Consider the following 14,195-nt stretch of genomic DNA (forward strand, 5'->3'; position numbering starts at 1 on the left):
AACCAGCCCGACTCATTCATAACAGAATCACCAGCCATACCGCAGATTCTAGGGTACTCAAAAGCAGGAGAGAATTGTTAAAAAAAAAGTCAATTTTTTTGTTTTTTTATATGTATATTTTCTCCTCTTTTTCTCTGGGGCCGTAGGAGGATTCTTTTTTTTTTCCTTGATGGAGATTAAGCAATTGTCTGATCGTGTGGAGCAGCTCGCTGCTGAAGTGCGGGGAATTTCCGCTTATCTCACTCATTCACATGCTGTTGAACCAAGGATCCCTGCTCCTGATGTGTTTTCTGGGGATCGGTCTAAATTTTTGAATTTTAAGAATTGTAAATTTCTTGCCTTGAAGACTAACTCATCGGGGAGCTCTGCGCAGCAGGTTAAAATTGTCATCTCCTTGCTGCGCGGCGATCCCCAGGATTGGGCGTTTTCTTTGACACCTGAAGATCCTGTTTTGACTAATGTGGATGCATTTTTTCAAGCCTTGGGGTTGTTATATGATGAACCTAATGCTATTGATCAAGCTGAGAGAGCCCTATTGGCATTGAACCAGGGTCAGGATCCTGCAGAGTTATACTGTCAGAAATTCCGAAAGTGGGCGGTCCTTACTACATGGAATTTTTGGTGTTGCATAATTTACATGATACCACTGTTCTGGGATTTCCCTGGTTGCAAATCCATAATCCGGTTTTGGATTGGAAATCTGTGTCTGTGGTGAGTTGGGGTTGCCGGTGTGCTCTTGGCGACACTCCTGTTTTCTCCACCTCTCCCCAGTCGCATGATGTTCCTGACTATTTAGCTGATTTTTATGATGTATTTAGTGAGAGCAAGTCTGCGTCTTTGCCTCCTCATAGGAGTTATGACTGTGCAATTGAGTTGAGACCTGGGTGTAAATTTCCCAAGGGTCGACTTTTCAATTTATCTGTACCCGAACACGAGGCTATGCGATCTTATATTATGGAGTCGTTGGAGAAGGGTCATATTAGACCATCCTCTTCGCCCTTAGGTGCTGGGGTTTTTTTCGTGGCCAAGAAAGATGGTTCATTAAGGCCTTGTATTGACTATCGTTCCCTCAACAAAATTACGGTTAAATTTCAGTATCCGTTACCCCTGATTTCTGATTTATTCTCCAGAGTTAAAGGTGCTTGCTGATTTACTAAGCTTGACCTCAGGGGGGCGTATAATCTTATTCGCATCAAGCATGGGGATGAATGGAAGACGGCGTTTAATACTCCGGAGGGACATTTTGAGTACCTGGTGATGCCTTTTGGGCTCACTAATGCCCCTTCTGTGTTCCAATCCTTCATGAATGATATTTTCCAGGACTTTGTGGATATGTTTTTGATCATCTATCTGGATGATATTTTGATCTTTTCCAGGGATTGGGATTCTCATGTGGAACATGTTTGGACTGTGTTCCGGATTTTGAGGGAGAATTCCTTGTATGTTAAGGGATCGAAGCGCCTTTTTGGTGTACAGAGGATTTGATTTTTGGGATTTATTTTGTCTCCGTCAACTATTGAAATAGACCCGGCCAAGGTACAGGCCATTTATGATTGGGTTCAACCCACTTCTTTGAAGGCTCTCCAGAAGTTTTTGGGTTTTGCTAATTTTTATCGTAAATTTATAGCTAATTTTTCTGGTATTGCTAAACCACTGACTGATTTAACTAAGAAGGGTGCTGATGTGCTGAATTGGTCTTCAGAGGCTGTGTCGGCCTTTCAGGAGCTGAAACAGAGGTTCACTTCTGCTCCGGTTTTGCGGCAACCTGATGTCTCACTTCCTTTTCAGGTGGAGGTAGACGCTTCAGAGATTGGTGCAGGAGCCGTTTTGTCCCAAAAAGATCCGGTGACGTCTAAAATGAATCCCTGTGCCTTCTTTTCCCGAAAGTTCTCCCCATCTGAACGCAACAATGATGTGGGGAATCGGGAATTGTTAGCCATGAAATGGGCATTTGAGGAGTGGAGACATTGGTTGGAGGGAGCTAGACATCAAGTTGTGGTCCTCACTGACCACAAAAATTTGATTTACCTTGAGTCGGCCAAACACTTGAATCCTAGACAGGCTAGGTGGGCCTTGTTTTTTATGCGGTCTCCTTTCTTCCAGGCACTAAGAATGTTAAGGCAGACGCCCTTTCTAGGAGTTTCTTTGCTGATTCTCCTATTGTGACCAAGCCTACTACCATCCTAGGTGAGGGGGTAGTTCTTTCTGCCATCTCGCCCGATTTGAGACGTGCTCTGGAAGAATTCCAGGACGACAAACCTGAGCGTTGTCCTATGGGAAAATTGTATGTTCCTGACCAGTGGAGGAAGAGAGTGATGTCTGAAGTTCATTGCTCCGCATTGGCTGGTCATCCAGGTATTTTTGGTACCAGAGATTTGGTGAGTCGGTCTTTTTGGTGGCCCGTCTTATCTCGTGATGTCAGGAATCTTGTGCAGTCCTGTGGGACTTGTTCCAGGTCTAAACCCTGTTCTCGCTCTAGTGGGTTGTTGATGCCCTTGCCGGTGCCAAAGAGGCCATGGACCCATATTTCAATGGATTTTATTTTTGATCTTCCTGTCTCTCAGAGAATGACTGTTATCTGGGTGATTCTCTAAGATTGACCATCTTGTACCACTCCCAAAGTTGCCATCTTCCTCAGAGTTGATACCCTTGTTTTTACAACAGGTGGTTCGGTTGCATGGGATTCCTGAGAACATTGTATCGGACAGAGGAGCTCAGTTTGTTTCCAGATTCTGGAAAGCCTTTTGTTCAAAGCTGGGAATTCAGTTGTCCTCCTCTGCGTTTCACCCTCAGACCAATGGGCAGACGGAGAGAACAAACCAGACTTTGGAGTCCTATTTGAGATGTTTTATATCTGCTGATCAGGATGATTGGATTTCATTTTTGCCCTTGGCCGAATTCGCTTTAAATAATAGAGCTAGTTCTGCCACCTTGATGTCGCCCTTTTTCTGTAACTTTGGGTTTCATCCTCGATTTTCTTCAGGGCAAGTGGAATCTTCAGTCTGCCCAGGTGTTGACACTGTGGTAGAGAGAATGCAGCAGATTTGGGACCAAGTAGTGGATAAGTTGTCTCTCTCCCAGGAAAAGGCCCAGCGGTTTTCTAACCGGCATAGGACCATTGGTCCCCGGTTTAAAGTGGGTGATATGGTTTGGTTGTCATCAAAGAATATCTCTATGAAGGTGGCTTCTCCAAAGTTCAAGCCAAGATTTATTGGACCTTACAAGATTTTGGAGATTGTTAATCTGGTTTCTTTTCGATTGGCTCTTCCTGTTACGTTTAAGATCCATAACGTGTTTCATAAGTCGCTGTTGAAGAGATATGTTGAGCCAGTAGTTCTTATGGCTGCACCTCCTGACCCTGTATTGGTTGAAGGCAATGTGGAATATGAGGTAGAGAAAATCCTGGATTCTCGTCTGGCTAGACGGAGACTCCAGTATTTGGTCAAGTGGAAGGGTTATGGCCAGGAGGACAATTCTTGGGTCTCTGCCTCTGAAATTCATGCCGATAGATTGGTTTGTGCTTTTCATCGGGCCCATCCTGATCAGCCCGGTGGTGTGGATGAGGGTTCGGTGACCCCTCCTCAAGGGTACTGTTGTGAGCTCATTTTCGGGTTTGCATCTGGCTTCTGGTGAGGGTTATGGAGCTGGCTGTGCTGACAGAGTGGTGAGTTCTCTATCTGGACTCCAACTGTTGGTGAAGGGAGGTAGCGAAGCTGATCTAAATGGCAGAGACCAGCACCTGAGGAAGAGGACTGCGATTGGACATCAGGAGTTTCTGATTGGATTTAAGGCAGCTGACTCTAGTTTCTTGCTGGTGATTTTCCTGACTGTGGCACCTGGTTTCCAGTTTGGTTCCTGCCTTTCTAAAGCTAAGTTTTCTCTGCTATTGTTCATATGAGTTTTTGTCTGGTTTACTTAGTTTTTGTGTTCAGCCTGCCCTGGCTGGGACTGGGCTGAATCCCCATTTTGTCTCTGATCAGTTGATCTCTTTTGCTGTCTTCAGAATATACCTGAGTGCTGATATAGTGATTTGAAGTCTAGCGACTTCAGGGCCTTTTTCTATCAGACATGTTGGACATTTTTTTTGGCAGGGTTTTTTGCGTGATTGCAGACAGCAGCTTTTCTTTCCTGTCCTTTCTAGTTAGCGAGGGCCCCATCGTTTGCTCAGCCTGTGTCTGTGTTTTCATCTTGTTTCACCAACAATACATGTTGGGGGCTGTCTATTGCTTTGGGGTCTGCTCTGGGGCAGTTTAGATTTTCCCCTCCTTTTGGCTTATTTAGTTCTCCGGCCGTGACGAGGCGTCTAGGACCACCGTAGGCACGCTCCACGGCTACTGCTAGTTGTTGTGGATAGGATCAGGGGTCTGCAATCCGCTAGTTACCAACCTCTCCGGTTTTCTGAGCTTAGCTTGCTTTGTTTTTTCCTCCTCGGTGACTCATTCATAACAGGCGGCACATCGCCGCTGTCATTCAGTGGCGGGTGGCAGATCGCCCCCATTAACCGGTGGGGGGGGGGTTCGGATCGGTGTCACCAGCCATGTCCGATGCTACAGCAGCGTCGGAAATGGCTGGACTGTAATATTTCATCAATTTTCATTGATGAAATATTACCATCGCTCTAATTGGTGAAGTACAAAGCCCCCTGCATCTGCGGGTCGGGTGACCTTTCAGTGACCTAGGTCACCCAACCCGCAGGTGGGCTTTAAAGTCATGACGCCACATAGGCGTCACTGGTCAGATTGGTACCAGTTTTCATGACGCATGTGGCATCATTGGTCGTGAAGGGGTTAACCTGGGGACACAGCACAAAAGGGGGGGGGGGGGGAGATCAGATATCAGGTGATCATACATGCACTCACCATTAAGCAGTGTCTCAGCAGGGTACCAGTTCCGGAGGCGGGGATCCAGCATGCGACGTAGAGGCCCTAGAGGGTTGACTCCCGTCCACTTCGGCTGTCAGTGGTCCTGCTCCCACTGGAGTGACCGCATGCTCTTGCTCTTTCTTTGCTGGTCCGGCGACACCACCACCGGTGGTAAGTACTCCTCCACGTCCACGGAAGACAGTTTCGCAGCACATTGTCTGCTCTGCCCCAGCATAAGAAGGCCCGGCCTTCCATGACACGCCTCCCCGGTCCCTCCCGGAAGTTCAATCCACCCCTTCTGGGTCACAGGCGCTCCATTTCACATGCCGCCGCTGCCGGAAACTATCCTGTGTGGCGCAGGTGGATGGACGCAGGGAGCCCCACCAGCACGACCCAGAGCGGCCTCACCCGGACCCTGGGTATGTGACATCCAGCCCAGATGAGAAGGGGTCTGCGTGCAGAACATCCCTGACGCTTTTACCAGCGCCCCAGGCTCTTCCGCTCACTACGGATGCTGCACAGAGGCTGCTGGACCCGGGTAAGCTTGTCTGTTGGTTCCCATCAGGACAGGTACCCAACTGAGAAGCGAGGGGGATCGTCCCCCTTTCAGTCTGTAGGTTCGTGCCCTGATGGTGGATGGATCTCGGTGGGTGCGGTCATGGCGATAGGAAAAAACATAGTAAATCACCCCCTTAGTTGGGAAAAATAACAATTAAAAAATGCATTTATTTCCATTTTCCCATTAGGGTTAGAGTTGGGCTAAAGTTAGGGTTGGGGGGGTTAAGGTCAGGTTTGTGGTTGCAATTAGGGGTGTGTTGGGGTTAGGGTTGGAGTTAGAATTGGGGGGTTTCCACTGTTTAGGCACATCAGGGGCTCTCCAAACGTGATATGGCATCCGATCTTAATTCCAGCCAATTTTGCGTTGAAAAAGTAAAACGGTGCTCCTTCCCTTCCGAACTCTGCCATGCGCCCAAACATGCATATATACATGGGGTATGAGCATACTCAGGACAAATTGTACAACAACTTTTGGGGTACAATTTTTGTTATCCTTGGGAAAATAAAAAATTGGGGGCAAAAAGACGATTTTTTGTAAAAAAAAAAAAAAAATAAAAATGATTTTTTTATTTTTACGGCTCTATGTTATAAACTTCTGTGAAGCACTAAGGGGGTTCAAAGTGCTCACCACATATCTAGATAAGTTCCTTAGGAGGTCTAGTTTCCAAAATGGGGTCAATTGTCAGTGGTTTCTACTCTTTAGGCACATCAGGGACTCTCCAAACACGACATGACATCCGATTTCAATTCCAGCCAATTTTCCATCAAAAAAATCAAATGACACTCCTTCCCTTCCGAGCTCAGCCATTCGCCCAAACAGTGGTTTACATGCATATATGGGGTATGAGCGTACTCAGGACAAATTGTACAACAACTTTTGGGGTGCTATTTCTCCTGTTAACCTTAGTAAAATAAAAAAATGGATCTGAAGTAAATTTTTTGTGAAAAAATTTAAATGTTCATTTTTTTAAACATTCCAAAAATTCCTGTGAAACACCTGAAGGGTTAATAAACTTCTTGAATGTGGTTTTGAGCACCTTCAGGGGTGCAGTACTTAAAATGGTGTCACTTTTGGGTATTTTCTATCATATAGACCCCTCAAAGTGACTTCAAATGTGATGTGGTCCCTAAAAAAAAAATGGTGTTGCAAAAACGAGAAATCGCTGTTTAACGTTTAACCCTTATAACAAAGTAAAAAAAAAAAAAAAAAAATTGGTTCCAAAATTGTGCTGATGTAAATGAAACATGTGGGAAACGTTACTTATTTTATGTCACATATCTCTGTGATTTAAGGGTATGAAAATTCAAAGTTGGAAAATTGCGAAATTTTCGACAAATTTCCTTTTTTATCACTAATAAACCCAAGTCGTATCGAATAAATTTTAACAATAACATGAAGTACACTATGTCACGAGAAAAACAATGTCAGAATCACCAGGATCCATGGAAGCGTTCCAGAGTTATTACCTCATAAAGGGACAGTGGTCAGAATTGTAAAAATTGGCCCGGTCATTAACATGCAAACCACCCTTGGGGGTAAAGGGGTTAATATCTATAGTGGTGAAAAGTTACATACAGTGGGGAAAAAAGTATTTAGTCAGCCACCAATTGTGCAAGATCTCCCACTTAAGAAAATGAGAGAGGCCTGCAATTGACATCATCGGTAGACCACAACTATGAGAGTGAACCACCCTTGGGGTAAAGGGGTTAAAATCGCTAGTGTCTCTCCAGCCTAACAGTCCGATTATACTAATTAGTGATCTTAGAGATGCGCCTTTTCTGGGCTGGCTGAGAGCTGATGTTTTTAGCCTGGCGGGGGAACCAGTATCCATGGCCCCGTACTAGGCTATTAATATCAGTCCGCAGCTGTCTGCATAGCCTTTGCTGGTTATTAATTATAGGGGGACCCCACGTCATTTTTTGGGGGGTCCCCCATTTTAATATCAAGTAAAGGTTAAGTATACAGTTGTGAGCTGTTATTAACAGCCTGGGAAGCTCCATGGTATTACCCCCTTGCCAGGCTATAAACATCTGCCCCCAGTAGCTGGCTTTCCCTCTGCTGGTTACGAAAATTGCACGGGAGCCCACGCCATTTTTTCCCGAAAAATAATCTTTCATTAATTAAATGTACAGTAAGCTGCACACTGAACTAATTGTATTTAAAATGCATTTATATAGCGCCATTTATTCCATGGAGCTTTACATGTCAAAAGGGGAATTATTTGTCACTGACATCTATACATCTACCTATTCAATTTATTTACTGTATGTAATCCATCTCTCCTATCCTATCTGCACTTGCTGTGATTTTACACTACTGCGGCTAATGAATTACCGGCTTTTCTTCTATGTAATATAAATACATATATATGTGTGTGTAATATATATATATATACACACACATACACACACACACATACACACACTAGATGGTGGCCCAATTACAATGCATCGGGTATTCTAGATAAAAAAAAAAAAAAAAAAAAAAAAAAAAAAAAAAGGTTATTCTCACCTTCCGACGGCCCTCGATCTCCTCTCCACGCTCCCGGCATCTTCCGGTCCCAGTAATGATTAACGCGAAGGACCGGAGATGACGTCACTCTCGCGAGAGCACGACGTCATCAGTGGTCTTTCGCGCAAAGCATTATTCGGATCGGAAGATACCGGGCGCGTGGTGAGAGGAAGGAAAGAGTCCGGGGGCCGTCAGGTGAGTATATAACTATTTTCTCCTCTCCATGCTCCTGGCATCTTCCGGTCACAGTAATGCCTAGCGCAAAGGACCGGAGATGACGTCACTCTCGCGAGATCACGCCGTCATCAGCGGTCTTTCGCGCAAAGCATTACTGGAACCGGAAGATGCCGGGCGCGTGGTGAGAGGAGGGAAAGAGTCTGGGGGCAGTCGGAAGGTGAGTATATCACTATTTTCTATTTTAATTTTATTTTTTACATGTTTATGGTGCCCAGGGCCTGGAGTAGAGTCTCCTCCGGACCCTGGGTACCATCCACACATTGAGCGCCGCAGATCTCCAGATGGTAGCGGTGGCGTGCGTTGTTCGAATGCCGTGCCAATTCGCAGCCGGACTGCGCCTGTCGCTGATTGGTCGCGCCAGGCCGGGATTTCCGTTACAGACACACAGACAGACAGAATTAGACGATTATATAGTAGATATATAATATGTGTATATAGCTATTCTTTCTATTCTATCCTGTCAGTGTGATTTTACTGTAGCCGCATATGAATTGCCGGCTTTTCAAATGAGATCGGTGTGTAAAAATCGGACAGCACTCGCAACCATTGACTTCTATTGCGGGATGCGATCCAATTTCTGATTGCAATCACAACATGCTGCGATTTTTTTCCAGTCCGATCGTGATCCAATTCGAGCTGGGGAAAAAAAAACACAGATAAAAACACAATCATAGAATAACATTGATCCGAATTCAATCTGATTTTTTATCAGATTACATTCATACGATTTCATCGCAAGTGGGAATGAGCCCTTAGTCTCGGATGGAGACCATACGGGTGTGTGACCCCAACTGTAGTCAATGATATGTAAGATTTGCAACACAATCTGTGAGCTTCCCCCAATCCCAGAATGTCACTTCGGCCTATACAGCTGTGTACGGCAGCGTACAGATTATCAGTGGACAAGAGCCATGGAGCTAAAGGAAGCCCCTTAGTTCTTCCAGGTGTCTAACGTCCGGCAACAAAAGTGTTATCGTTGTGGTTTATTTTGATTGTTGTTTTTTTTAAATCTCATTCTTTCTTTTACTATTTCAGGAAAATGGAATTTTCCTTTCCTGTTATATTATTGAAATGTTCTAAATAAAGAATACATACAATAAAAAGGAAAGTCTATACTGAAGAGAAAATAATATCTGTGGTAATACTCTCCAATCTAAGATCTAACCTACAGGCACAGCACTCTCCGTGCCGGCTGCTGAGGGTAAAGCCTGTATTCACATGCTGCATACAGATCAGGATTTTTGGAGTCATTATGCAAAACAGCAAATCCACTGTGACTGTTACGGACCCCCACGCTGACTGGTGCGGGGAGGCGCGGACCCCGCTCCATAACACTCACCCACCCTCTGGCCAATAACAGGAATAACGTGCTGTATAGAATCTCCTCCATGGCGGCTGTACTTCTGTCACACAGAGAAGGACGTGTGCCCACACACCAGACAACGCTCACAACCTCTCACCTGCATAGAGCTGCGCCGTCAGGGAGCCTGCCCCCTGACGGCCACCAGCAGGGTCCCCTCTCTGTGTCCGCTCACTGTGTCACCCCGGGGGCTTATTCGGAATCAGGCCTAGTAAGCGGGAGTAGGCCGCCAGCGTGTCCATAGAAACGGCAGGATGAGTCACCCGGCGTGCTGCTCCCCTGCCCTGTCAGTGAGAGCTGGGGAGGAGCTGCATGCCAGTGCCGAGCAGCGCTGCTAATGACGGCCAGGCGGCTTCTCCCAGTGACAGAACACGGGGCCACATAAGCCACAAACTAGACCTGCTCACTGGCCAGAAGGCTGCGGGTCCCGCCTCATGCACCCAAGTAGTCAGCGTGCTTGGAGCTCCCCCTACTGGGGATAATGGTTCCGCTGCTCAGCTCCTGATGCTCTCCTCAGTGTGGCATTGTGGCGCTCCGGGCGCAGGATAATGGCGTTAGGCCGCGTGCCCAGGACCCGCAATAGCAGCGTTTGGGCGCTGAGTGTTTTTGCTGCGTCCGACCCGCTGCGTTGTACAGTACAAGCACAGTGTATGGGATTAATAGAAACCTCACGCCCACCACTGTGCTTCATTTTAAGGGTATGTGCATACGTTCAGTAATTGGCAACGCTTTGGATGTGACACTTGTTTGCTGCCGTCTATTGAACCGGGGCTGCCACTAGGAATTTCAGGACCCCCATACTGGCAAAATTTTAGGGGCCCCCTTGAGACTCTGCCCAGGCTCCACCCCTCAAACTGTCCGCAGTTAACAGATTTTTTTAAGCCGCCACTACGACATGGTAGACTCTTTTGGCCGGGCTCTCCTCTAACCTATTACTAACCTATTAAACATTTGTTAAACTATGCAATACAGTTTTGATATATTTTTATTTATTTTTCAATTTTTTACAAGATCAATAATATCACATACAGGGAACAAATACCACCGCACCATGACCAGACACCATATTACCACCACATATTGACCTATAATAACATACAAGGAACATATACCACCACACCATGTCCAGACCACATATTACCACTATAGTGACCGAATAATATCACATGCAAGGGAGAAATACCACTGCACCATGACCAGACACCATGTTTCCACCACATAGTGACCTATAATACCATATACAAGGAACAAATACCGCCACACCATGACCAGACCACATATTAGCACCACACTGACCGAATAATATCACATACAAGGGACAAATACTACCACACCATGTACAGACCACATATTACCACAACATGGTGACCAATAATACCACATACAAGGAACAAATACCGCCACACCATGTCCAGACCACATAGTACCACCACAGTGACCGAATAATATCACATACAAGGGACAAATACCACCGCACCATGTCCAGACCACGTTACCACCACATAGTGACCTATAATACCACATACAAGAAACATATACCGCCACACCATGTCTAGACCACATATTACCACCACAGTGATCGAATAATATCACATACAAGGGACAAACACAACCGCACCATGCCCAGACCACATATTACCACCACATGATGACCAATAATACCACATACAAGGAACAAATACCACCACACCATGGCCGGACAACATATTACCAACACATAATAACTGAATACTAGATTACTGATCAGTAATAAAAATAAAACACAATACTAATATCACCATAAGTGCCATTATGCACAGGAGATCTGTACTTAGTATGCAGTGTCTGTGTACAGGTAATACAGTGACATTATACACAGGAGCTCTGTATATAGTCTATAGTGTAAAGGTATTACCGTGATCATTGGTGACATTGTACACAGGACCGCTGTATATAGTATGCAATGTATAGTGTCACTGTACAGGTAACACACTGACTCACCAGTGACGTCTCTAGGTGAAGTCCTTCATCTTCGCTTTTCATCTTCATCCAGCACAGACCGCCATCACTTCTTCCAGCTGCAGCTCATCACTGCAGGAAATAACACAGTTATCTAGAGCACGGCCTGCAGAACACATTACTTACCATATTTTGCGGTTTATAAGATGCACTGGATTATAAAACATACCCCAAATTTTGAGGAGAAAAATAGGAAAAAAACTCTTCTTTTAACAAAATGTGTCATGATCCAGGACGGGGTTTCCCTTTGGCCCGTCCTGATCAGACTGGGGGTTAATTGTTCCACCTCTCTCTGGCAGAGGTCGGCTATTTAATGCTCACTTGACCTAGGTCCGGTGTCAGTTATACTACTGCCCTCGGCTGAGTTAGTTGACCTTGTGCGTACGTGTGCCTTGTGCCTGATATCTTGCTTGCTTGTTTGGTTTTGATCCGGTTCTGCCTGTCCCTCTTGTACTGCGCTACCTCTCGTGTATGACTCTCTGCTTGTGACCCGACTTCTCTCTGCTCGTCCCCTTGGTACCACGTCACCCTCTTGTGTATGACCTTTGGCTTTGTCTGACCACCCGTCTGTTTGTCCCTTCTGTGCCTCGTTTGCCCGTACTGTGTGTGACCTCCGTTTTGCCTGAGTTGTATGGTGTCCTGCCATCTCTGAAAGCAGGACGCTAAGCCCCGCCCCCTTGCAGTCACATGACCATAGGTCCTGTGCCAGCTTGCTAACTTCAGTGTCCTCAGGTCCTGTGCATCTTTACTTTCTGGCGCTGACAGGATCCTGACACCGATAGTTTGAAGCACGCATTGTCACCTTCGCTGCCCTGCTCCACAGGTATCTTTTAGCACTGTTTCTGTACTCAGGACCCGCGCACTGGCTCAGTGAGCGAGTGTAGTGCGGTGTTCCTGATATTATAACTGTCCATTGCCATTTTTTTCTCTGCTCCCCTTCTCCTGTGTATGTGATGGATCCTATGCACGCTCTTTCTGAGCAGGTAAAGCAGCTGACTCAGATGTCTCAGAAACTCCTTGGAGAACGAGTCCTGGCTCAGTCTCAGCAGCTGATCGCTGACACTGTGCAGGGGGTATTCTCATCGGGGGCTCGGGATGTTACATTAGTTTCCCCTGAGTCTCCAGTTAAGTTACCGGATACCTTTTCTGCACATAAAAAGAAGTTCAGAGTTTTCAAGGAGGGCTGTAAGCTTTTTTTTTCATTGAGACCACACTCTTCTGGGGATGAAAGTCAGAGAGTGGGGGTCATTATGTCTCTGTTAAGGGGAGCCCCCCAGGCTTGGGCTTTCTCCCTTTCGACCACGGCCCCTGAGCGTATGAATGTGGATGCATTTTTTGAGGCCCTGGGGCATATTTATGATGAGCCTGATCAGATGCGTATGGCTGAGGACATGGTGATGAGTGTGTGCCAGGGGAAGCACTCAGCCGAGTGGTTTTGTTCAGAGTTCAGGCGCTGGGCTGCTGAAGTCTGCTGGAATGATGCTGCCCTCCGTGGTTTGTTCCGTAGAGGCCTGTCTGAACATCTGAAAGACGCCTTGGCTCTCTACCCTTCGCCTGATTCCTTGGAGGAGGCTATGACACAGGCCGTCCGAATGGATCGCAGGCTACGGGCGAGGGGAGTGATGCAAATTGAGACACCGTTATTCTCCCAAAGAAGGGGAGCCTGTCCTACATTGGAAACCATGGAGATGGGAACTATCGACCTCAAAGGGAACCAAAGTAGACAACAGCGAGTGGGAAAATGTTGTTTTCACTGTGGCGATGCTGGACATTGGAAAAAGGATTGCCTCTCCCGTCCACTGACCAACAAGCGACTGAGCCCGGGTGATTGTCGTGGAGGTCACCCAGGCTCTCAGGTACCCTTTTCTGCATTTTCAAAAATGTTGTTGCAAGTGGAACTTTGTTGTGGGAGTGTCTCTACATCCACTTCTGCCTTCGTGGATTGCGGATCATCATTGAACTTTATTGACTCTGACTTGGTGGCCAGGTGTAAGTTAGGGACAGTTAGGTTGGAGACTCCTATTCACATTGTTGCCATTGACAAAACACCACTGGTTAAGAATAACGTTATGTTTCGTACTGAAGAGTTTCTCCTTAAAGTGAGTTCCTTACACCAGGAACACATTTCATGTTTTGTGATGGACAACCTGCCTGCAGGACTGGTGTTGGGGTTCCCCTGGTTACAATTGCATAATCCTGTGATTAATTGGGAATCTTTTGACATTGTTAAATGGGGTCCCTATTGTTCTGAAAAATGTCTTGTTACGGTGTCTGTGTCGTCCGTGGGTCTGGAAGGTATTCCGGAGTGCCTGAAAGACTATACAGACGTTTTCTCCGAAAGAGAGGCTGAGGTTTTACCACCACACCGCCCATTTGATTGTGCTGTTGACCTGGTTCCACGTGCTAAATTGCCCAAAGCCCGCTTGTATAACCTTTCGGGTCCAGAACGGGCCGCGATGAAAGAATATATTTCCGAGAGTCTCCGTAAGAGACACATTCGTCCTTCTGTTTCTCCTGTGGTGACAGGGTTCTTTTTTGTAAAGAAAAAAGACGGTGGTTTACGCCCATGCCTCGATTTTCATGAGTTAAATAAGATAACTGTGAGGAATACGTATCCCCTTCCACTTATTCCTGATTTATACAACCAGTTGTCCGGAGCTAAGTTGTT

General features: G+C 46.2%; 1 protein-coding gene across 1 annotated transcript in view; it reads right to left on the minus strand.

Moving 5' to 3' along the window:
* The window catches only part of SAMD8 (sterile alpha motif domain containing 8), a 158,883-nt gene extending 148,897 nt beyond the window's left edge, over window positions 1-9,986 (minus strand). The window contains exon 1 of the mRNA XM_073552054.1: window positions 9,630-9,986. Coding sequence (XP_073408155.1) covers window positions 9,630-9,635 — 6 coding nt within the window. The 5' untranslated portion in view covers window positions 9,636-9,986. The remainder of the gene's footprint in view (window positions 1-9,629) is intronic.
* Between the last annotated feature and the right edge of the window lie 4,209 nt (window positions 9,987-14,195).

The sequence above is a fragment of the Dendrobates tinctorius genome, unplaced genomic scaffold (genome assembly GCF_039654945.1).
Source record: "Dendrobates tinctorius isolate UK_male_01 unplaced genomic scaffold, ASM3965494v1 ptg000184l, whole genome shotgun sequence".
Lineage (NCBI taxonomy): Eukaryota > Metazoa > Chordata > Amphibia > Anura > Dendrobatidae > Dendrobates > Dendrobates tinctorius.